This window comes from Falco biarmicus, chromosome 3 (genome assembly GCF_023638135.1).
Source record: "Falco biarmicus isolate bFalBia1 chromosome 3, bFalBia1.pri, whole genome shotgun sequence".
In the NCBI taxonomy this organism is placed as follows: Eukaryota; Metazoa; Chordata; class Aves; order Falconiformes; family Falconidae; genus Falco; species Falco biarmicus.
Genome location: NC_079290.1, coordinates 114405149 through 114430230, shown reverse-complemented (window position 1 = coordinate 114430230; position 25082 = coordinate 114405149). Strand labels below are relative to the sequence as shown.

At 52.2% G+C, this 25082-nt stretch overlaps 1 protein-coding gene across 7 annotated transcripts in view; it reads right to left on the bottom strand.

The window, feature by feature from the left end:
- Positions 1 to 20306: 20306 nt before the first annotated feature.
- Positions 20307 to 25082, bottom strand: part of LOC130146163 (lethal(3)malignant brain tumor-like protein 3) — a 51596-nt gene continuing 46820 nt past the window's right edge. For 5 of the 7 annotated variants that reach the window (XM_056332025.1, XM_056332028.1, XM_056332027.1 and 2 more), the window contains one exon: positions 20307 to 24579. In XM_056332025.1, coding sequence (XP_056188000.1) covers positions 24451 to 24579 — 129 coding nt within the window. In that variant the 3' untranslated portion in view covers positions 20307 to 24450. The remainder of the gene's footprint in view (positions 24580 to 25082) is intronic. The other 2 variants (XR_008820778.1, XR_008820779.1) reach the window with 2 other exon arrangements.

The following is a 25082-nucleotide window of genomic DNA, read 5'->3' as shown; positions in this document are numbered from 1 at the left end:
TCCGCCCGGCCCCGGGTCTCCGCCCCGGCCCCGGCCGCGGCCCCGCGGGGGGGCGGAGCGCGGCGCTGGCGGGGAAGGGGCGGGGGACGAGGCACGGGACCCCCCATCCCCCGTCCCGCCGGGGCTGCGGGGCCGGCAACCGCTTCCCGGCCGTGGGAAAGTTGCGATCGCTTTGCGGGGATCGCTGGGGATCCCCCTGCCGCCGGCCCCAGGCCCAGCAGCGTCCCCAGCCCCCCGCGCAGGATGGGACCCGCCGGTACCCGAGGGGATGCTCGGAGCCCCGGAGTCCCTTCCCCCGGCCCCACCGCCCAGGCCCCGGCCCGCGCCCTGCGATGCACCAGCAGATCCCATTCCTCCCAGCCAGGCCAGCCTGCCGTAGTTTCCCCCTTCAGCTGGGAGAGCACGGGAGAGCTCGGCAGCTGTGGTGACAGCGTCACCCGAGTTAACTCAGGCAGCCTGGGGCGTTTGGTGCAGCCCCCCGGCACATGGGGTCCAAGCAGGTTCCAGAGGCACCTTCTCCTCGGGCAGGCACAGGGAGGAGACCCTCTGCAAGGAGCTGGCCCCCAGCACGGCGGCCCCAAGGATCGGGGTACCTATGGCACCCCCTCTTCTCCATCCCCACATGTTCAGCCCCAAAGATCGTGGTACTTATGGTATCCCCTCATCTCCATCCCCACATCTCTATCCCCGCATCCCCCTCCTCTCAGGGCAGCGGGCAGTGTCCCACCGGTAGCGCATCAGAATGCACCGACACAAGTGACCTCAGCTTCGCCAAGGTGTTCACACACCACCACCACCACCACACCATGCACTGGTAAGTGCTGAGGAGGTTTGGCCTCCTTACACCCCCCAGCCACTGATGCTTTGCAAGGCAGAGAGGCTGTTTATCAGCCTTTAATTAAACATGTACCCAGCTTGCGTTCCCTCCCTTCCCCATACTTGTGGTAAATCTCAGAGCATCAAACCAGACCCCAGCTGTCCCCAGGGAGCCACAAAACACAGCTCTGTGATTCCCTGCGTGACTTGGCCACCAGCACCCCGGGGTCTGTAAGCAGATGCAGAGCCCAGCTCTGTGGCAGGGAGCACTGCCTGGGAGAGGGATTTGGGGGTGAAGCTCAAGAGTGAGGCATAGGATGTCGGGCTCCTCACCTGTCTCTGGCAGGGGACCATCATCCTGTGAGTTGATGAGAGAAATAAAATCCACATTTCTGGGTTACACTGTGGAGATGCTGCATGGGGTCACCTTCCCTGCTCCCAGCTGGGCTCAGTTAAAGCAGCGTTTGGGAAACTTTGGAGCTTCTTGAGTGATGAGCATGGGGGAAGGGTGAGGATAACAGCTCTGCACTGCTGGACCAGGGAGATGCCTCGCTCATCCCAGCCATCCAGGCGAGCTAACAAACCCAGCTGCCCAGGGAGGAATCATATCTGACTTTGACTCTTCACGCTGTTCAAGGTCTCCCTTTGCTGCCACTGGAGACCATCTGGGCACTCCACAATCCAGATGAAATTAATGCTTTTGAGCAAAATTTGAGTTCTATTCAGAGGCTGTGCCTGTGCCAGGCGGAGCTGGCCAAAGAGCTGGAGAGGGAAGCAGCAAGCTCAGCGCCGGCGGCTTTAGGAGCAAGGGTCAGCGCTTTCGGCAGCGCGGGCAGGGCCGGGAGCTGGCAGGGGCCGTGATGCTGGGGCACTGCCCATCCCCACGCAGCAGCCCACTCAAAAGCTGTTTCCCAGCTGCGGGTCGCCCAGTGATGCTGCAGTGGGTCCGTCTCCTGGGGGGTTTACCCCCACACAAGAGGTGGGAGGCAGGCACAGGGGAGGGGGCAGCTGCCTGCAGCTCTCTGGGGCTGAAGCTGGGCTGTGCAGGGGACAAGCTCCTGCAGAGGAGGAAGAGCTCAGCCTGGCTCCCCGTCCATCCTGCGGTACCCAGGCGGAGCGGGAGCTGGATGCCGCTGTTGCCTGTGTCCTTGCAGACAGTGGGATCACCTCCGGAGGAGCAGAGGGGTGAAGAGGAGAAAAGAACCCACCGGGGACAAAAGTGACAGCAGGGAGAGAGAGGAAGGGGCTCAGGGAGCCCAGTCTGGAGCAGAGCTCATGGTGGGATGGGAGATGTGCAGGACCAAAGCCTTGGAGCCTTTTCCCTTATGCTCTGGGAGAGGGTAGGCAGCAGTTGCTCTTACAGACACATCTTTAATGAGGAGGAACAACAACAACAAAAAACAATATGAAAAAGAATCGACATCACTGACTCTCTTCAGAGGGAGAAAAACTGAATCTCATGGTAATTGGGCACCTCCTCCTGACTTTGGGGAAGAGAGAGGATCTGAATGCACCTTGTTTCAAGCTCTGGTGATCCTGGCAAAGCTCCCTCTGCTCTCCGCTGCCTCGGCCGGGGACGGAGCCTGGACAGGAGGAACCATGTGGATGGAGGAAGGAGAACTAGACAGCGAGTGATCACAGCCAGGATCTGAGATCAGAGAGAAGGAATGTTGTTATGGAGAGGCTGAAAGCTCGGGGTGGGGATGACTCATGCTGGAGAACATACAGCTGTTGGAGCAGGATTTGGCACCAGCTCGGTGAGGCTGTGGAGCCTTCCCCATTAGCAGAGGGGAGAGAGGAGCCTCTGTGATGTCTCTGCTCGTGCAGAGGCAGCTGCCAACCTGTGCGGGAGGTGATGGGCAGGGGAATGCTACCTGCCAAAGTGAGGTCACGACCCGGAGAGGTATTTTGGTCAGCAGGCAGGGCTCAGCAGAGAGGTTTCTCGCTAGCAAGGTCCCTTCTGGCTGAGGGATGTGTAGTGCAAGGGCTTTCAGCTGGGGTCGGTGATGCTGCCCTGGGGAAGGGGGCAGTCGGAGCAGCGGGGATGGGATGGGGCTGGGTGGGTCAGCCCTGCACAGCCCCAGGGCTGCCATTGCAAAGAAGTACAAGGTAAGAAGGAGACATCCCTCTCCCTTCCCTGGTAGTGTGGAAACCGAGGCACAGGGCAGGGATGTGATGTATTCCCACCACCAAGTCAGCTGCGGTGGTTAAAAAAAAGCCTCATGATGGCTCTTGCTCACTGCTCCATCCCTGGCCCGTGGTCACACGCTCCTCATGCTGGGAAGGGACAGGCCATTTTGTGGCTGGAAGCAATCTCTGGCTGAGGAAACAGACCATCATCCCCTCCCAGGCTGCCGGCAGCTGATGCTTGCAGGTCACGAGGGCTTTCATCCAGCTTCCACCCAACTTCCACCCAGCGCGAGATGCTGGAGCAGCTTCCCCAATATTCACAAGGTTGCTGCAGAGAAAAGGGGGAAAAAACATTCCCCGCATCGACTGAAGCCAAGGCAGGCAGGGAAGGAGACTTGGGCAAGCCATTAGGAGTGGGAGGATGAGCCAGCATCTTCCCAAAGTCCCCTTCAGAGAGATTTTTTGGTATCACGCCTGGAAATAACCACAGCGCCAGATTCCCAGCGCCGTGGGACAGAAAGCTGCCTTGGCTGCTTCAGAGGTGGCCCCGTTTCAGCGGTAAGTGAAGTGACTGTAAATATAAACAGACTTGTTATTAATCATGTTCTGTAAATGTGGAGTCATTATCTTTATGTCCCTGCAAAAGTAATTATCTCCGGCTTTTCAATAAGAACTTGGAAAAGCCTAAAGACTTGAGTTCTGGAAATGTCATCCATCTCCACGTAGAAGAAAATCTGCATATTTCCACAGATTAATGTAAGTTAACCAAATTTACAAAATGAGTGATTTTTAATATATTTCTAAAGCTTTAAGCTAAATGCCTCTTCTCTTTCCAGTGATTTAAAATACTGGTTTGCAAAGTTTTCCTGTACTGGACGTATCACACTTTACTGTATGATGCTGTATTTTATTCTCTATCCAGTAGTACTTGTACAGGAGACAAAGTGGGATCTGATTTACGGGATCTCTCCTCCACTGCCATGTAAAGCGATTCCTCCTCCTGACCAGGCTCACGGGTTGCAGAGCTCCGCATAAAGAATTATTTCCTCCCTAAAAACAAGCAAAAAGAAAAATTTTCCAGTGGAAGGGAACATCAAGCTGGGAAACTTTAGGCCAAAACGCAGCTCTGTGGACTTTTATGTCCACAGCAACACATCCATGCTCGACAGAAAATATTTGGGAAGATAACATTGCCTGCTGCATTTACATTCCTGGTGCTCCAGCAGCTGCTCGGGGAGAAGAGGAGGAGGAGGAGGAGCGGGAAGCAAGACGCTGCAGACCCAGGACCAGCACTAGCCAGAGGCCACTTGGCTGCTCATTTCCAGCTCCGACAACACTGCGTTAGCCCAAACAGGGGGAGAAAATCTGCACCGAAGCTGGTTTTAATTTCACCCAGTGTCTCTTCAAAGCAGAATACGCACTGCCTGTTATGAACGGGATAGAGAGCTAGAGGGGAGGTGCTCGCTTACATCGTGTATATACCTACCACCCTGGTGGATGGCTCAGGGTGGGGGTCGGTGCCCTAATTTTAAGCAGGCAGAAGCATCCAGGAGAGTAATTTTTTGCTCCGGAGTAGCTGCATCTGGCCATCGCTTCGTTTGCTTGGTCACACGAGGGATTGAGATCCAGCTCCTGATGGGAAGAGGGGGCTCTCTAGGAAGGATTATCCCAAAACGCACCAAAAGGCTTGTCCTCCTCGCTCTTCCCCAGATTTCAAAGAGGTTTCCGTACCAAAATGTTTTGGTTTGTCATTTCAATTTTATCCCAAATTACTAAGCATTAGTGCTTGCTAATGTTGAATTACAAAAATAAAAGCTGGAGAAGTGCTTCAGCTAAAGCTGGGATGGGATATTTCACAGAAATGCAATATTCTGAGATTGCCTTTTCGTTTCAAAATGAGCCATAACTTTTCCAGCTCCGCACGGCTCCTGGGGGAGGTGATTTGTATTTCCAGCCCTCTCTCGCTGTGCCAGAGCGGGCAGGGCTCAGGCTGGGCTCAGCTGACAGGACAGGTACGGAGAGGCGAGGGATCTTCCTGATGGCTCATCCTGCAGGAGAAGTCCCAGGGGAATCCAAGGAAACTATCAGGGCAAAAATTTAATGTGCACAGAGGGAAATGTGTTTTCAGACCCTGTTTAATCAAATTGCTGGATTCGTCCCTGTAGGAGCTCACGAACGAGCTCGGAAGGGGAGAACTCAAACTGACAGAGAAGTGCTTCATCGGCAGGTAACGAACGTGACCGATGGGGTGGCGGCTGCAGCTGCAGAAACCCTCAAGGCATCAGCGCTCCGAAGGGATGAAGCACATTGGGAAAGCATCGTCCTCTGCACATCCAGCTCTCAGCCTGCTCCCCGACCTGGGCTGGGGTCCACATCCCCAGCCTCTCCACACCGCCTGTCCCTTGTTTGTCCCCTCTCTTATGAAATCACACCCTTGTGAGCACCAGGCTTTCATTAGCAGCTTGCTGTGCCAGTGTGGCAGGGGGAGAGGGCTGTCCCCTGCTCACAGCCCGACAGAGGGACCCAGCAGCACCTGGCAGCATCCCTGCTCCTTGTTCCCCCCAGCGGGACACGGAGCCATCCCATGCCACATGCCAGCGTCCCCCAGCACTCTGGTCCATGTTCTGCTGATGCAGAAGCTGTCACAGAGCTCCATCACATGAGGAAAACTGCAGGGCTCAGGCATTCGGGCAGACACAAGAGGCAAATGTCCCGTCACCTGCCTCGGTCCCAAGCTGAGGACACACCTTAGGGCAGCACATTAAACAGACCTCACTGGCAATTAAAATAACTGAGCCCTGTGTTTCCCAAGTATGGCGAATATCCCCAAAGCAGAGATAAGCCCTTATCAATATTATGAAACAGCGTCGCTTGCTGTGTCTGAACACCAGCTCCCCAGGCAGCCCCCAGGAAAGCTCTGGTTCTGCTATCAAGCCTCTAAAGGATTAGTGATTTAAAAAAAAAAAAATATATATATATATCACCCAATGCTATTGCCACAGCCTTTTCTTGTACATTAAAGTTAGTTACCACAGGTCAGGCAGGAGCAGGAGGAGCCTAAGCAGTGCCTCAGCGTTAACACGTTTATCTACTCCTCAACCCATCAGGTGCATCTCAGCATCTCTCCAACGATATTGCATTTATATTGCATTTATCCATGTCCCTGCTTCAACCAACATCCTAGGGCGTGTGCAGGCAGGGAGGGAGACCTTGGGGAGGGGGAAGGACTTGGGCAAGAGCCCTTGTAAAAGGAGATTAGCCCAAGCTGAAGCTCAGACACAAAGCTTTATTGATTTGGGATATTTGGCTTCTTCCCTGGATACAAGCGCGTCCTCTGCAGTCCTTTCCTCAACAGATTTGGATCCTGCCCCCCCACATCGCTTGCCAGGCACCGAGCCATCGCGCACAAAGAGCATCCCTTACTTCCTAGGGCCTGGGAGGATGCAAAATGCTCCCACGCATGTTGCTGGGATGCTCCCGGCAGGGCAACCCCCCCCTCCCCCGCGCCCCAGCAGGGAGTCTCAGCCCTATAGCACCAGAAGCCCAGCACGGCCCCCCAGCTCCTTCCTATCCCTGTCCCCAGGACCACCAGTCCAGCAGCGGGGCTGGAGCTGCACCCTGGGCCTGTTGAAAGGCGGGGGTGCCAAAAGTCAGCAGAGGTGGGGCGGAGGTGAGGGGCCAAAGCAGGGTGATAGGTCTGAAGCTGTGAGGGAACCAAAGGCAGGAGCAACCAGGAATTTAACAGCTTGTTTCAGGGAGCTTGTTTCCCTATGACCAGCTCAGATGTGGAGGTTTATCTCGAAGACCTGATTTTCCCTTCCCTGGGAAGGTCCTGGAGATCCCCTGGCTGCTCACAGGGATGAGATGTGGTGGCCTCAATGGCTGTGGGGTTTATATAGGGCTGGGATTCACCAAAAGGGCACATTTCCACCCAAAGCAAGCCAGAGCAGAGCTTGTCTGCCATATGGCACGGCTGACGAGCAGCTGGGGGGGAGGCAGAGCAGCTCTCCACAGTTATACCTTTGCAGTTCCTTCTCTTGAATAAGAAGATCAAGAAGAAGAAGAAACAGAGAGGGGACATTAGCTGGCATCCTTCTCTTTCCCTGTTGGAAAGGTCAGATGCTGAGGATGGAAACCCGGCACACAGTTTGTCCCAGGAAATTTTCTGGGCTGCAGCATCTCACTGTGCTTGACCTTCCCAGCAAAGGCCAGGCTGGGACAGGACTGGGCTCCACAGACAGACCAGAGTAATGAGAGCTATTAACGCTAATGGGTGGGAAGTGGCCATGAATAAATCAGCAGCATCTTCCCAGCCATCAAAGCCTGAAACCCTCCAGCAGGGAGGAAGATGCAGGAGGAATGTGAAGATGACACATGTGTGGTTTATGATAGGGACTGCGGGATGCCGTTAACCTACAAATCCAAGAGACTTGGCCCTGTGCCCCCTCACCGTCACAGAAGCCCCCTCCCAAGGCCACCCCTGAGCATCAGTGAGTTCAGCTTCTCATTTCCAAATGCCCGTGGGCTGGATCTGTGCAGGGGTTTCACGCTTGCCCTGCCCTTGATGCCGCAGGTGGGAAAGAAGATGCGGGGAGGCATCACCAGTTCCAACCTCCCTTCGGCCAGACACATCCTTCCACCTCCAACCATCCAGCCTGGCCTCGGTAATCCTGAATCCTAGGCATTAGGCATTTAATCTTGCATTTTATCCTGTCTCCTCTTAGCAGGGGGTCTGAAATTAAAAGGGAAGCAGGGACGAGCTGAGCTTCCTCTGGTTTAATTGGTTCTGGCTAGCGGATAAGAAGGAAGGAGGAAAATGCAGCAGTTTCTTTCGCTGGCTTTCCTCGGTGTTTCCTGAACAGCTATAATTATTCTGGGAGAGGGGAAGAGATGCAGCATCAGGGGAGGGAGGGAGGGGAAAATAATGCCCCCTCCCCGGAGAGAGGAGGAACTTGCGTTGGCAGCCGGCCGCGGGCGCTCGGTGGAGCAGAGCCAGCAGCCGCGGCTGGAGGCCCGCGGACATCTATTTTCCATGATGCAAACTGGGGTGGGGGCGGGGAGAAGGGCCGAGGCAGAACACAGACAAGTCAGGGCTTTGGTGCCTTTGATGTCTCCTGCCTTGCAGGGAAGCTGGAGGCATCTCCCCGCCCCGGGCTGGTGCTGGGGAAGGTCCCAGCTGGGTGCGAGCGGGGCTGGATGCCGAGCGCTGGAAGCAGCAGTGGGATGGGGCAGGGGCAGAGCCGGAGGGGATGCGGAGCAATGAGCTGGGGGCCGGGGATCCCCATTTCCAAGTGCTGGGAGCTGGTTTGGCTGTGGCTCCTGGGTGGTTCCCAGCGCAGGTCCCAGCTCCGCTCTGCTGATGCCCTGCAGGTCCCGGGATATAAAAATCCCATTTTCCATTCCCTCCCCCAGGCCTGCTACACATCCTCTGGGCATCTCAGTTTTGTACTCCAGAACAGAAGTCCCAGCGTGGGATACTTCACCATTAGCACCATCTTACTTGTCACCTCTGGATCCTACTGATGCTAATCAGAAATGCAGCTGCTCTGGCTAATGACTGTTTAGTTATTATTGGCAGACTGGGCAGCTTTTAATCGCATCTCCCCACCCCCCTGATATAACGCGAGGCTGTAGTTTGACCTCAGCTGAAATATCTACTAGCAACAGGTATGTATACCTTCAATATGCTATTTTCTAGATAAAAATAAGCAGATCCACAGCCGATGGGATACAAAACGGTGAAACTGCAGTCCTGCTTTTCCATATTTGCCAGGAAAAAGCACGATGTGGGAGTTCCAGCACCCTGCAGCAGCAATGGCTGGGGAAGGTCACTGGGAACCACTGTCTGGGATGCTGCAAAATTTCACCACCGCCAGCCTGTGGGAAGTGCTGCGCCTCGCTAGGAAGAAGATGATGAATTTTGGAAGAACTATGTGCACTTAAAGAATAATGCAACCTGCCAGCCACTTCACACATCTCAGATAAATGGAACCGACAGCTGGAGCTTACCCAGGTGAAACTGCCAGAGCGAGAGGGCTCTGGGGACAGGCGCGGGGCTTGGGGATAAAGTAGGACACTTTTGGAGCCGATACTGTGAGGTCTTCCCCTGTGTGGGGTGCAGAGGTTGTTACCGCTTTGGAAATGGGGCAGGATGGGGAGGTGGGACGTCTCGCATTGCAGAGATGCTCTGCAGCATCCGTGGGCTGATCGCACTTGCAGGACCGGGCTGTACCACCGTGCCCTCGCCCTCGCCTCTTTGCTCAGGAGGGCACTGCCAGTGACACACGGGTGACAGATGATCCAGATTAGGCCATCGAGGTGGCAAATCACCCTCCAGCAGCGAGCCCGCCACCCTGGACTATCTCACTGCTAAAGACTGCAATTAAGATTATTTTTGCAGAAAATGCATTTTCACCTTAAAAATAAGAAAGAAGCGGGGGGAAAGACTGTGATGGATGAACCTTGCTCTCTTTCATCTTCTTTATAGCAAGTTTCCCCCACTTGACCTCTCCTCTGCCGCCAGCCCCAGTCTCCTCGATGTCCCTGCCCATCAGGAGCTGGTGCCTCCCCAGACCCCCCTTGCCCAGCACTTTATGAACTTCCCCCGCAGGCTCAGCCCCGACAGCGATCGCTCAGAGATGAACAGAGCAGTAGTGCCTGGCTGGGGATTAACCAAACCCCCGCGTGTCGTGGGGCTGTGGCATCGTCCTTCCCAGCCTCAGCCCAACCACCCAGCCCTGCCGTTTGTCCGTGGGGTGCAGCAGGTCCCTCCTGTCCTGGTTAACAGCCGGGACTTGTGACCCTTTCGGGTATGATGTGGGGGAGGGCTGGGCACAGCCCTGGGTTTGTCACCCTCAGCTGGACAGATCTCCCACCCCCTCCTCTGGGCTCCCCTGGTCCCCAGTGGGGAGATGGCTTAAATCCCACTGGGATGGAAGGTCAGCCCCAAGCGCGTTCCCTGCTGTGCTGTGGGAGAGGGTTTGCAAGGAGAAGCTAAAAGAGGCTCAAAGCTCTTGGCAGCTGAGATGTGCCAGCAGACGTTCACTTATCGCACACTCTTTTATCTGGAGAAATAGTGGAAACTTAGGATTTGGCCCAGCCCCCAGCCCTGGAGTGGGTGCAAGCGTGCAACCTAAACACAACACAGGAAGATATCCTGGCATCCCCGGCCCCCCACCGCACACTGGGAAATGGGGCAAAACCCCCCCACAATGAGGTGTCAGGACAAAACGAACTGTCGGGACCATTTCGTGTCACACCGTCAGCCACACATTTGTTGTGTGAATATCACCAAAACGGCTGCTCTGCCAACATCCCAGGTGGGCACACACCGGGGAAAAGGTGCCCACAAATAACATTTCACAGCTTAAACCCATCATGAGAAATTAGGCTCTGCCCGCTCCCAGCCAGCCAAGCATCCTCAGCGCGTTGCTCCATATGGCAACCATTACCGCTTGCAGCAACCGGAATATTTTGCACGGGGCACACACACACACACACACATGCACACAAATGCATGCACGCTCTCTCCCTTGCCAGCCCCCTGCCCTTCCTTGTGCATAATCAAGCCCACATGCTAACAAGCAGGCGTGCAAACCAACCTGCCCCCCCGCACAACTCGCCTTGCCAAAAGGAGCCTGGCGCGAGCGCTCCTGACGAAAGGATGGCTCAGCCTTTCCCTGCTCCGTCGTGTACTTCGGTTCTTGGGCAGAAACACCCAAGAGCTGCTTCTCCAGACCCCGGGAGCAGCCACAGGAGCTCCCGCTGGCTGGGGACAGGTTTGGACACGGTGGTGGCGCAGCCAGGCAGCGCGTGCAGTCATTTTATGAGCAAAGCCAGTAACGCTGTTTGCAATTAAAATGGCCCAGCCCTTTCCATTGCAAGACCTTGCCTCTTGCCCCTGGACCTCAGCAAGCTTCAAAGCCCTTGGCTGGAGCTCCTTGGCACCGGGCAAGTTTTCCCCCCTCCTCTCCAAGAGCCTCGCTGGAAAGGACTTGGCTGCTTGGGCCGATGGCGCGAAGCAGAGATGAGGAGGCTGGATGCACGGCCAGAAACTCAGGGGGTGAAATAACCCCAATTACCATGCTTTGCGAAGAAGTTTTACCTAGAAAACACCAGGCCTCATACAACCCATCCCAGTCCATATGTGCCTATATATATATATATGTATATGTATGTATGTAACCCCGGCAGGTCGCTGCAGCCCAGCATCCCAGCACAAGTCCTGAGACGGTGACAGCTGATCAGCCAACAGTGCAAAGGCAACGACAACCGTGAAAAATGCTGGCTATAACCCCTCCGGAGAGGATTAGGCTACGGGGATTTCAGAAATGAAGACATTTTATGGCCATCTAAGGGCTGAGCAAGGGAGGAGACACCAGCAAACGGACCCAGGAGGGAGCGAGAGGGAACAACCAGAAACAAGACTGTTTTTTGGGGAACAAAAGGGATAACTTTCATTTAGGGAACTTGACACTGTTTGCTCCAGCAAGTTTTCAATTACAGACTGGCTAACGGAAAATCCTGTAATAATTAGGGCTGTGTTGTAATGTTATGGAAAATGCCGTAATGAGATTAGGGTTGTGCCGGGCTCCTCTGGCAACGTGCACAGGCTGCCCCGTGCACCCGCTCCCCTCCAGCCTCTCCTACTCCCTGCAAAGATTCCGGGGCTTGGGAACCCTCCTGGTGCCCAGAACACCATCACGGTGTGGGTAACCGCCGTGGGCTTCTCCCACTGCAAGCACTGGAGGGGAGTCCGTGAGGGTCTCAAGGCGCAGCGGCTCACGGAGGAGGCTCTCCAGACCTCTGATCCGCTTCAGCTTCATCATCTCCATCAGCGGTATTTTTCCTGGAGATATTTATGGCTCTCTCCGTGTTGCTTTCCGTGTCCCACTGAATATTGCATGTGCTATCATTCCCCAAGGACCGATAGTCTGAAGAAAGCTTGTTCTTTGCAGGCTTTTCTAGAGCTGCTAAATGGCACCTCTTCTCTTCCCCGGCATGATTATATCCACACATTTACCACTGATTATATTTGCAGGCACATTTGGGTGTGATTATTAGCTGAAACCTGTCAAGGAGTCAAGCTCCGGTGTTAGAGCATCTCTGGGGGCTGCAGTAGAAAACCAAAAGCAGCATCTTTCTTTTTCACAGGGGCACGTGTTGGAGGCTCCGTGGAGTTGGGTGGTGGCAGAGCAACCCACAAGGAGTCCGAACCACCCACCCCATTTATTGCCATCCCCCTTGTCATGGAGTATTTGGCTAGAGATCCCGACCCAGACACGGATAGCAAGAAGCAAAGACTAGGAGTAAAAATGGGGTAAAAAAAGGCAAGAAGCAGGGAGGAGAAGAGATGTGCAGGTCCAAAGGGCAGGTGGGGAATCTGTGCCATGAGGCAGGGACCTTACACAGCTCCATTCCTCACACAGGTGCTTAATTACCCTTAATTTAAGTAGATCTACACTTGCACTAGAAGAACTTAGGATCTAATTAAACAGCAGCCAAAGAACAGCCCTGGCCTCAGCTCTCGCCCAGACAGAAAGAATTCCTGGGAAGAAGCGATCCTGTACCAAGAGGGAGCTCAGCTGTCGGAGTGCTGCTTCCCCTCTATGTGCTGCTTAATCTTCCTAGAAATGATATGAAAATTGGGATGATTTTCTGGAGAAAAGGGAAACGAATCGGCTCACAAACCCTGGGGTTGTCCCAAGGCAGCAGTGTAAGCTCTTTTGGCATCTCGACACGACAAAATGGGTTCCCTCTGGTGATCCAGGGGAAAGGGGTCATCCGACCAGCAATGATTTTTGACACCACGTTAAGTAGAAGATTTCGATCTGGTCTCCAAGCAACTGTATCTAGATGAAAACAAGGGGAAAAAAAGGAGGTGCTGTTTGGGAGAGTAACTCACTAACCCCGCTAACAGGCACTGGAGCAATTACACATGTGGCTCTAATAGGCAGGAAAATAATTAGCACTCTGGCAAGGGCTCAAGTGGTGATTTTATGAGTCCTGCTGAAGCCAAGCTCCCGTAGGACTATCAGGGTCGGGGTGGGTCATTCTTTTGGGACTATTTCAGGATCTCACACACGACTACTGCATTTTTCCATCTATGGATTCCTGCGGAGCTGCCTGACCAGCAGTGCCACAGCTGACCCTCTCCCTGCGAGGGCAGAGCTCCAGTGCACCTCGCCCCCGGGACCACCCGAGCCACGCGCCCGCTCCACCGGCCCCTCCAGCCGGGGGCATTGCCCAGCTGATGGGTTCCTAAAGTCAACCAGCGTTTGCTGAACATTGCAGGGAGCAATCACCTAGGTTAATCACCGTCAGAGCCTGCACAGGCAGGCGTAAGGAGGGAGGAGAAAAATCCTGCTGTGTTATTACAATAAAACATACAATAAATACTACAGAAAGCATCCCATACATCTTGCCTGCAGGGATTCACCACGTCTGACCTCGGTCATCTGAAAATCAGCCATCCTCCGGGCTCTTCCAAGAGTCAAGGGGGAAAGTCAGAGCTTCCACACACCCGACCCCAGAGCAGCGGTGTAAGGGGGGGGGGGGGGGGGGGGAAGGGAGGAATTCATTCATGTTGGCAGGTGCTGGTTTGTTCTCCCTTGTCCAGCGCAGGAGCTGAGATGCCTCAGCTGAGACATTCATTCTTTGGAGGGCTGATGCCGGTTGAAACAAATCACACTTGTGACATCGCCCTGCATGTCTCTGGGCCACACCAGATCACGTAAAACCTGTCCTCTCTTATTCCCCTCTCTCCTTCGCGTGCCAGGGAGAAGGGATGAAAGCAGAGAGCGTTCACGTGCGCGAGAAATGGGCTCAGGCTGGAGTTCTTGTCCTCACTTGCCCTCCAGCGCAGCAGTTGATGCTCTGTGTTGTAGCTACCGGCAGACGGGTCTACACCCATCTGGATGCTGCTCTCCCTTGAAACCGGGCAGGAGCCACACATGACGGTCTCTTGAGATGCAAAGCTGTTTAGCTTCTGCCCAAGAGCAGATGAGTGTGACAAGGTTAACAGAAGGCAAAACTGTCCGTTATTCGCAGAGTATCTGCCATAGCAGGTCTTACCCCGTGGGATCAACAGAAGGCTTTGTTTTCTTTATCCCTTCCAGTAATTAATCAATTTTACTGCTAAACAAAGCCACCTCTTTGAAGGGGAGGTCTCCTACTTGAAACCTGGCTTCAGAGGAAGTGGTGGATGATCTTAACCAGACATGTCTTCTTAAAAGGATGCAGTTGCTACTGCTCTGGCTGAAGATCTGGAAGATCAAACGGTGCTCTGAGAACTCACTTTACTACATCATATTCCTCTGTGAAGACACCATTACCTGATCTCCAGCGTCCAGAAGGCCTTAAACACATATTCCCAGCTCTTCCCACTGATGAAGCAGAAACATCACAGCCATTGCACCTGGGTGTCAGAAAGATGCTAAGGAGGAGGTGGGTGGTAGCTCCATCACCTCACCACAGAGACTGTGCTACCCGATGGCCTGGGTGTTAGTTAAGCACAACACCCTTCCAGCGCTGATGAGAGCCAAAGCTCATGGTTGACCTCTTCTGCCACATCAAGAGTCTCCAGCGTGGGTGGATATTGGTTTTTTTGGGATATTGGCATGTTATGCTCCTCCTGGTTGTCACCACAAGCAGACAGGGTTGATATTGTTACCATCTGCACTCACATCCAGCCCTTTTCTGTGCAGTTACAGGGGCAGAAACCTGTATCCCACCTGGAAGAAGGCTCCTTGGCTCCATGATCAGAAGCTCCAGATCCAAGTATACAAAGGTTTTCCACTCATAGTGGATGTAGAGTTATTTGCAACATCCAGCTGGAAATATGGTGGTGACATGCAGTAGTGCTATCCACTGCATCACTCTGGGCTTTTAATGTAATTTGATAACAGTAATAAAATAAAATTAAAAAATAAATTAATAATAATAAAAAAAGAGTCTGCTCTTCCTGCCCTGCTTACAGCAAGTCCTCATGCACATTTTATAAGAGAAGCTGCCTGGTTATAAAAAAAAAAAAAAAAGACTCACTCTGAAACTGATAACACTGAACAACTATGTTTAGACCCAAAGCCAAAAATGCTTTATTTATTTGAAATGTAAATGATTCCTTTATCTACGGCCTTGTTCACAAGCTGTTCAGGGCAGTTTCCTTCCAAATGGGTCACTTAGCACAGTTTTGCAAAGTCCTGGGGAAGAGAGAAAGCTGCAAAGAAGACATGGAAACCCTCTTGCCTGATTTATGTAGAGGAGGGTGGGAAAGGGGCCTCCCCATCCCTTGGGAAAGCATTCCCAGAGCTGCCTTCGCTGGAGACTTGCTGCGAGGCTGCTGCAACAACCTGAGCATTGCAGCCTGTGCTGCAACCATCAGCATCGCTCTCCCGCTCACATCAGCTCCATCTCCAATGATCGCTTTTCCTCCCCTGCAGTCTCCAACTGGTGAGCACCACAGGAGCGTAAAGATCCCTCCAGCACCCTGCGCCAGCAGAGGAGCCTCTCTCCTTTGGGGCTGTGGGATTCCCACTCCCTTTGTGTCCCTGTCCTGGCTCCTGCTGCAGCAGTGGGTAGACATGATGCCCCTGCCTGCAGCCTGGTCTGGCTCAGGCTGGAGGATCTCGGTGCCGCTGCCTCCCATTTGTCCTGGGCTTTCTGGCCATGGGAAGGGTCTGCAGCCCGTCTTGGTGGGAGCGGGGCAGGCTGTGTTGCTGCTGGAGCTGCGCTGCTGCTGCCCAAGAACATCTTCACGCTGATTTGTTACAGGATTTGGAGGAGCCGGTGGGAAAGCTGCGGGTCTGCCCTCACCCTGCGATGCCCGAGGGACCCCCCCCCCATCCTTTGCTGCCTGACCCACCGCCTCCGGGAGGGATGCAGAGTCAGGGCGGACCTTAGGAGAGCAGAAGGTGGGAAAGGAGAGACGAGGGTGAAGAGAAGGGGAAGCCCATGGGTTCACGCATGCGTGTGCAATGTTCAGTGATGGGAAGAGAACTGACTGTGGGAGCACGGCAGAATTAACCGATTGCATGAAGAATTGATTGATGGGGTGGGAGATTTGCAGGGCAGCAGAGCCGAGCAGGCAGGGAGGTCCCGCAGGCAGGACCAGGGAGAGGTAAAACCCAGGGAGAAAACTGGAGAAGGTGCTACTGAGCTCTGAAAGGTAATCAGGCTAATGCTTTCAGCACATGGGGCTCTGGCACAGCGCAAGGAGGAGGAAAACACTCCGTTTCAGGGGGTGGGGAATGTTTCAACTGTTATTCTTTTGAAATAAAGATGCTTGAAAGGTTTTTCACTGAAACCAAAGAGCAAGACCTTCCCCAGCCATCAACCAGCAGCAGAGACATGCTTGAGAAAAGGGAAATTTATATTCAAGCCTCTCCTCTGGCTTTTTTCAATTCCATCCATGAGAGATGAGTTCAAGACGATGTGAAAACCATCCAGAGAGGCTCATTGAATAGTTGTGTGGTCCCATTTCGTAACGCAGAGACATACCACAGCTTCCCTGCGCTTCATTTCTGCCAGGGATAACAAAACCCAGAGCTGCGTGCCCTGGGTACCTGAGCCCAGAGCAGAAAAGCTTTACACAAGTTTTAGGACAGTGCATGAAGTGGAGGCGTTTTGGCAACCCTGACCAGCAGAGCCGCCGGCTCCCAGCACAGCCACGACTCCAGCCATGGAAACCACCTGAGTTTGGAATGGCCTTTTTTGACATTTTTTTTTAAACACTTGGATAATTTGAGTCAACTGAAGAACAGTGCTGAAAGGCAGCCTGGGCAGCGCTCTGCAGGTGGAAAAGATTCTTAAGTCAGCATTGCTGCAAAAACCGCTTTGTGGCCCAAAAGGACCCACCACCGATGGGGACAACAGGTTGACCCTGCTGAAACCACAACCCCGTTTCTGAGGGCAAACCCTACTGCAAATGCAACACCCATGTGATTGAAGGCACCGGTGCCACGCTCCAGGACGGGACTGGTGGGGAAGGGGTTTGCCAGGGGGATGCCAGAGCCCCCAGCACCTCTCAGGGCTGCAGCACCCGGACCCTTCATGCACAAGGCTTCAGCGTGTTTCTCGGAGACGTGGCTGGAGATATTCCAGCAGCAAATGTATCCGTCTCCAAAAGGGGGAAAAAAAAAAAAATCCTGCTTACATTAACAGTGTCTGGATGGTGAATAATGCAGAGAGCAGAAAGTGTCGTGGGGCAATTAATTAGCTGAGGCTGTACCTGGTGGCAAGGTTGTAAGAAAATATTAGGGGAAGTGACACACAAAGCCAACAGATAGTGGAGCAAGTGCAGTATTTGGGGAAAGGGCTGCAGCGAACACAGCTGAAGTTCCCCCCCCAGGCAGAGCCTCATCCTTGAACCCCCCCAGCCCCTGCATTTTCCTTTCATGCCACCATCACCTCTTTCCCCTGGAGCTGGAATCTGCCCACCAGTCACGCAGGACGGAGAGGGCAGGTTCCCCCTGGGTCCCGCCGGGGCTGGGCTGGCAGCACAGTGACGTTTGTCTTCACCATTCCTGCACCTGGAAAAGCTGCTGGGCTTGAGAGTGTGACTTGAGTGTGTGTGTGTAGGAAACCCAGGCAGAGAGCCTGCCGGCACCCCTGGAGTGGCGGGATCCGGCCAGCCCAGTGTATGAGGAGGTAGGAGCTGGCACTGGTGCCCAGTACACACCTCCAGTTGCATCCACTGGTAATAGCAGGTTTAACCAAGCCCTGATAAAATGCTTATTAACGCCTCAATCCCGCTGCAAAAGCACAATGAAAACGAGTGTTTAAAAGCACTTAAAGGGCAGATGGTCTTGGCTTCTTTTTCATTTAACAAGATGCTCAGCAGAGCAACCTTTGCAGCCGCCACCAGCCGCCGGGCTGCTCCCTCCCGCAGGTGAGCCTTGGGGGACTGTGGGCACCTCCTTCGCCAGAGCAACCCCACCGCAGCCCCCCAGATCCCGCCGGGCACTTTACACACGCAGGGAATAGAGGCTACAGTCAACCTTTCAAAGGAACACCACAACTCCAGCACAAGCTTTTCTCTCAAAATTAAGATTATTCATCTTTGAAAGCAACCCGCTCACACCATCCCGCCCACACCCCCCCGACCCACGGCCACCCTCCGTGCCACACCACCTCCCTTGATGAGGATGGGAGCAAAGCTCAGTCTCACCAGCACCAGCTCTTGAACTCCAAAACCACGCAGCCAAGGCCAACAGCCTCCCACCACCTGCAGCTCCGGGAGGCAGCAGCATCCCTGGCTGGGAAGGCAGCGGATGCCGGCAAGGGGCACGGCAGCGGCACCGTGGATCTGCTGAACCCTCCACGGCGGGAGACAGAGGGGAGGACGGGCAGTCACTGGTTTTGCTGTGTGGGAGAGATGTGCTGCATGGGGTGGAGGTGGGTAGGGTGCTCCTTCTCCCCGTCGCTGGCTCTACCCCCATCAGCCACGTTTGCCCCTTTGGCAAAATTTCAGGCCAGGGCCACCAAGAACGAAGGGGCCGCTCGAAGGGAGCTCAAAGCGCCACGAAAGCCACAACCTCACACAGTCCCCCGGGAGCATTGCAGGTCACACCTTCCCTGGCACGAACACAGACACTTTCAGCAACGAAAGGCAACAAGTGAAGGTTCGTGCACATACCTCAACGCAGAGCTGGGTGCCAGCGTCCTACATGGGGCAGAGCTGCTGGAGAAGAGGAGGAGGAGGAGGTGGAGGAGGTCTCTGCTGGAGGCGAAGGCTAAGGTCTTTGCCCACCTGCTTCAGTGGAGTGTGCAAATGCAGCCCTTGAGTCGCAGCTGCCACAGATCAGTCTAATTACAAGGGTCTGACGAGCGTCTGGGACAGGCTGAGCGCAAGGAGTTTTGCTTCCGTGTCTCGAGCCGTTCCGAAGGGCTGCAACCAGGCAGGCAAAGGCAGAGATACAGGGCCGAAAGCTGGTGCAGCAGTGATGTGGGTGGCACATCTTTCCGCCACACTTTTTCTTCACCTCAAATCAGAGACCCCCCAAGCCCGTGCATGGGTGTGCAATCCCCACTGGGAATCATGCAAGGGCCACGGCATGAGGGAAAAAGCAGTCCCAAGAAGCGTGGTCGGGGCTGGCCACAGAACAACTTGAGCATTCAAGCAGGCAAAAAATAAACTTTTTTTGTGCACAAGGAGAAACATGACTCCGGACAAAAAATTCCATGTCTGCCTGAGCAGAATAATCTGCAAATATAATCAGCCATTTGGGTGATTAATGCACCCTGCTCTGTTAAGACTTCTCCATCAAAATCTTGGTTAAAAAAACCCCAGCCCCTTCCACAGAGAAATTCAGATATCACGAGTGCAATGACACAGACAAGCATGCATCCCAGCAGAACCCCGAGGGAACTAACAGAGCAAGTAAAAGCAAAATCTGATGTTAGCGAGTGTGCAACAAGCATCCCAGCTCACCAGACTGGGAATCCAATCACGGTAACAAAAGTAAACAAGCTGGGGTTTAAATAGAAGCAAAAAACCTTGGAAGGGGAAAAAACCAATGAGAGCAAATGTTTACCCTGATGATGGGATAGTTTCGAAATTATGGCGGGGTGCCAGCTCTCCAATATTTTTAGTTTTGAAAGGTCTGATAATCTCAGCCGCCAAAGCGAATCTGTGCCCTGGTCCCCTCTTGCCCTTGGCTCGGTGACGCGCTGCAGGTGCAGCTTCAGCCTGTTGGCTCTACCAGAAACACCTCTGCACAGATCGGGGTGAGCTTCCACCACCTGCTTTTGGGGGGAAACCAACCCACAGCACACCTGGGCAGCGTTCTGCAATGGATCAGCCAATTACAGCAGAAACAAATGCCCAGGTGAGTTCATTAAAACTGTTACGGGGAGCACATGAAGAAGCCCCCCAGGGAATTCAGGAAGGTAAAACAGACACAAAGACCCCAAAATGCAGAGGTTTAATGTCAATTCATACCGATGAGCAGATCTTGCTTGTTTTAGTTAAACACTCCGGTTTGGAAGCTGCTTCAGGAAGCTGGCAGAGCCCTTGGACGCTCTGCAACAGGGAACCATGAGGCATCAAAACACTGTCAGCAGCAGAGGACAGCGAGGAATTGGGGGATTAAGGACAGTCTTAGTGGCCAACGCCAGCCAAGGGTGATGCTGTCCTGTGCACAATCAAGGAGAGCTCGAATACACAGCTTCACTCTGCCTGGTGGAAAAAAGACGCAAAAGCTGCCTGCATTTTGATTGCCAGGTTTGGCGGGGGAGGAAAAGAAGGGGACAAACCTTGGCAATGCCCAACCCACCCCGGTGACAGCCCTTCGGGGCAGCGAGCCAGCCCAGCTTCCCTGCGGGCACGTGCCGGGGTCAGACCCAAACATGGAAAGAACGAGTCAGGTTTGAACTTATATTAATTTTATTCACATTTCCAGAAGAAAGCATCGGTGGAGTGCAACGTCATGGCTAGTGTCGAAAAGCTCAAGTATTTGTTTGGTTTAGAACAGGCAAACATTTCAGAGGCTTAACCGAGGCAACGGGCGCACACTCCCTTCCCCTGCACGTGTTTCCAGTTCAAGTAATAGGAATTTCAAAAATAAGCTAGCTCATCACATGATGGAGAGGATGTCAAAAACTTTAAAGCTTTCTCTGGTATAAATCCCTAAGCAGGGCATGAAAGTAGCAGGCAGGAAATCTTCTACAGCTGAACTAGCTTATCCCCTGGGCTGAATGTTTTTTTTTTTTTTTCCTTTGGTTGTAGAGTTTTGCTATCAGTGCTGCCAAATGCTTCTGTCCAACTTTAATGCAATTCATTACCCAGAGCAGAAATTTACTGCTACTGGATTACAAGGATGATCGTTGGTGATGGCACAGAAAAATTTTAACAGGACTCTCTACCGAGGAGGAAAAGGGAAAAGGAGAAAAATTTGATTGCTTTGGATTTCAAAAGCAGGGATACAGGAACAAAAACATATCCAGGAATAAGATCCATTTTAATTGAGAACTGAAACTTCCCAATTGCACTGCCGGCCCACGGGAAGTTGTCCCAGCTCTGGGTTGCTTCTAAGTAATATATTTATATTTCTAAGTGACTTCTGGGTTCAGTTGGGCCAACAGCTGGTTTCTGCAAACTTTCAGCAGACAACGGAAGCCTCCTCAAAGCAGGTGGCATTAACCAGTTTCAGCTTTGTTCACCACAGAGCTACAACTTTTGGCTTTCTGCTTCAAAGTGCATGTTTCAAATTAGACAACAAGGCATTAGGCAATCAAAGGCATCTGCAGACCCCTTGCCTTGACGCAGGTATTGACCAGGACTGGGAAAAGGCAGAGCTGAGTTTGTACAGGCAGAGTCTGGCAGCACAAATAAGTCACCAAGCCACACGTGAAAGCGGCACTCCCCGACACAAGCCAAAGGGCATCAGCAACCAACAAATTCCAAAGTTATGGGCTAAAAGATGAGCTAGTTTAGTTGGTTTTCTCCCTTGTAAATATTAGGGAATTGTAAATGTGTCCAGTGAAGACCCTGGCAATCTTTTTGCCCTTGTGTTAATAGTGAAGTTGCTTGATTTTATTAGAATATAGCTATATTTGGAAAAGGAGTCAGTAATAGATGTGTGCACATTCTTGCTTGTTCTGCAAAGACAATTATTGGATTACAAAAAAAGGCACAAGAAGCACATTCCTCCTTCTTCTATCCCTAAAAGGGTTCCTCCTTCCTCCTTGCTGAAAGCACTACTCTTGCTGTCACTGAACAAACTCCAAGTACGCATTTTCGACTTTGATCCAGCTTGGCTTGGAAGCCCCTAGGATTAAAGATTTCCGTTTGAATAATTTCAGTGACTGGAATCTCATTGCTTGTTTCACCAATTCACATCATCCTCCATCTATATATAGTAAAAGAGATGAAATAAAATTTTATTTTGTTTTATTGCTGGAGGCAGTCTGCTGTCCCGCAACTTGGTTTCCCAAAGGAAGGAGGTAAAACAGAAAATCTGGCAGGACCTTTCTGCTAGAAACAAGAGAAAGGTGAAATTGCACTCACCCCACCTGGCTGGGTGTCACGAGTGAGACAGTGGAGCAAAGAAGGGCTCAGGGTTATTTAACAAGTCAGTGGAGAGCCAGGAACGACACAGTCCAGCTACGGATCCTCTGCTCCAGTTGTCAGGGAACAATTTTGCTTTGCCTGGAAGGCGAGTTGTGTCAGAGTCCAGGAAATGCCACTTACAATTCTTTACACTGATGCTAGATGTGCAGAGTGGGATAAAGGAACGTGACTCTTTGGTGAATATCCTGGTTTATCATACTAAAAATGTATTTTAATAAATTACATTCATATCTTGCCTAGTCCTTAACACTGCTTTAAATTACTTTCCTGCAGTTGCCTGGCTGATATTTAATGTTTCAGCTATTAAATATCCCACCAACCCTATGCCTTCTCTGTGGAAGGCTTAAACTCCTTAACATCTTATATAAAAATAGAAAGTACGGAGACAATTTTGCTCTATACAATAATTCAGGACTGAATGGCTTCAGCAGTGTGGATTCTGCTCTATTTACAATTTTAAGGAACTTACCACTTTAGGCAAGTCACAAGGACCTTCTCAGCAGCTGGAAGGTTGGACAAAGGATGTGGAGTGATTAGGGAAGGAAGACCAAGTGTGGTCCTTCTGTCACCACATGGTCACAGACAGCACGTTCATTTTGTTCCCAACAGCTCTCGGAGAAGCTGCAGGGCTGGGGCTACAGCAGCAACGGTGACAAAGATGCCAAGTCCAGGAGGGAGTCTGAGGTGGGTGGATCACACCTCACCATGCAGTGCCCTGAGAAGTTCATGCAACCCTGGGCAAAGGCTGATGGCGCAACACCGTGCAAACACACCTAAGTGTTCGGAAGGGCTGACACACGCAGGATTCAGCCTGGCAGCTCTGAATAAAGGGATGAAAAGGCTTCCCTAGCTAAGGTGGTTCTAGCTAAACTCCAGAACAGCCAAATATCTATCAGGGAGCGTGGCTAGAGGAAGAGTCACGAGCTAGCGTGCTGCCAGGCATGAATGGAAACACTGAGCAGAGCCCCAGCAGGGCTCACCGCTTCTCCCAGGGCTTCCGTTGTAAGAGGATGGCTCTGGAAGTAACGGTGTGGAAATCCCCCACCCAGGACATCGCAGTCCCACGTGCATGTTATAAAATTATGCTCTGACTTTGAGCAGAGCAGGAAACACTCGTGCTCCCCTCCCACCAGGAGAGCACAGACTGCATGCACAGGAACACAGCCACAAGCTTTGCTTCCTCCCTGATGTAGGTTAGCTCTCTCTTTCGAGAAATAATTCTTACCTCGTTTTGCTGTCTGTTTAAATCCCAGTTCCCCTCCAATCAAACTTCCCTGCGTGCTCTGCCTGTCTGGCCACTGGAGAGGCAGAGGAGACGGTGCCCTGCTGCTACGGCACACCGACTCTGCGGCCGAACAGACCCAAGTCCAGCTGGAAGCTGAAAAGGCTAAAGCACTAAGCATTCAACGAGTTTCGATTGTTCAAAACTAAAAGCAAATTGTTTCTAGGAAATCTGTTTGCATCTGTACACATATGCTGGGGTTCCAGCACCTGTACACATACACTGCTGGGGTTCCAGCTCATACTCCCAACATTTGGCTGGCAGGTGAGAGGACATGAATAAGCCCATCCAATTCCCAAGTGCTCCTCATTGTGCCATTTTGCCGGAAGACGTTCCTGGTCCAGACAGCAGCTGCACAAAAGCACTGATGGGAGAACTACAGCTAAAATATTTATCTTTGTCTCCTGTGGGAGGTATCTTTACGAGAGATCTTTGCCTACCCAAAGCCTATCTACACAGGGCTTGCTTCCTGCTCTCTGGTGACATGAATGAGAACATTTTGCTTGTTACCAGAAATGATGCGAACCGTCGCTGATGGAAACCCTTTCCCCATGCTACCTTTCTGCTGTGGTGCCAGCAGCCCAGTAGCCAAGGGTAGTAGAACAACTAGGATCAGCAGGAGAAACTGAATTTTAAAATCAGTCCTGAAAAGCTCAGCTCTTCAGTCACAGCATTGAAGGATACTGGTCAGTTGCTCTGAAGTGCATATTGTTTCCTATTTTCTTACTCTCTTTTCTCAGAGTTGTTAAACATACGGAATATATTAAACATGCTGGTGATAACTCAAGTCTCTCTTTCAGGCACTATCATTGGACACAGCAGTCATTTTACTCATCGCTTTCTTCTTGCTATTGCAGCTCCACCAACGTTACCCTGGATTCCCCTTATAACCGGAGGTTTCTTCTAGATCTCAAAAAGAGATTGATATATCAAAACCAAATTCAATTACAAAATATAATAATATCCTCTTCTTGGAAGTGAAGCTGCCCCATATTCCAGACTATGGCAGGATTTTTATGTCCTCAAAATATCTTTAATAAGTTCTACTTAAAATACATCTGAGTCCCAATCTGCCTGTTCGGCACGTTGTAATGCTCTCAGGTGGGGATCTGTTCCCTGTCAATTCTTCATGGGCTCTGCCAAAGGGCTTTGCTCAGTTGTCTTCTGCAGACTTGAACATGAGAATGGCATTGTAGATCTTCAGGGCAGGACCCAGCTTGATACTGAGTATTTTAACTATGTCGCTCTGGTTCAGGAGCAGGAAGGCCTCACCATCTATCTGCTAGAGGTTGGAAAGACAACATAAGATAAAGATTACTGTCAAGAGACAGGTGGGATTCTCACTTCTGCTGTGCTTTAACTGAGGGACGAAAGTACAGACAGGTCTGAAAGACTGAAACCTCGTATTTCTCTCTAGTTCCGGCATACATACACACCCCTGCGGAGTTCGCAGGCACGATGCCCTTTCCAAGGCTCTCAGACCTCATCTAGCAGCCCTTTTTCTAGAAATAGAGGAGCCTGAGTGTGGGCAACGCTTATGGAGAGACCATAAGGAGGATGCTTGTTCATGAGACTTTACACTCACTATAATTGCTCTAAAAAGCCAACAACTGTCAAAAATCCTACGACCTATTCACAATCTGTGGCCAGAAATTCTATCAGGAAATCCAGAACACAAGCCTTCAGGAGGCAGCTATCCAAGGATTAATATACTACACTGATCTACAACGATTAGAGATAGAAAATCATCATTTCCTAGTGCATTCATTACATACTGTCACTGCA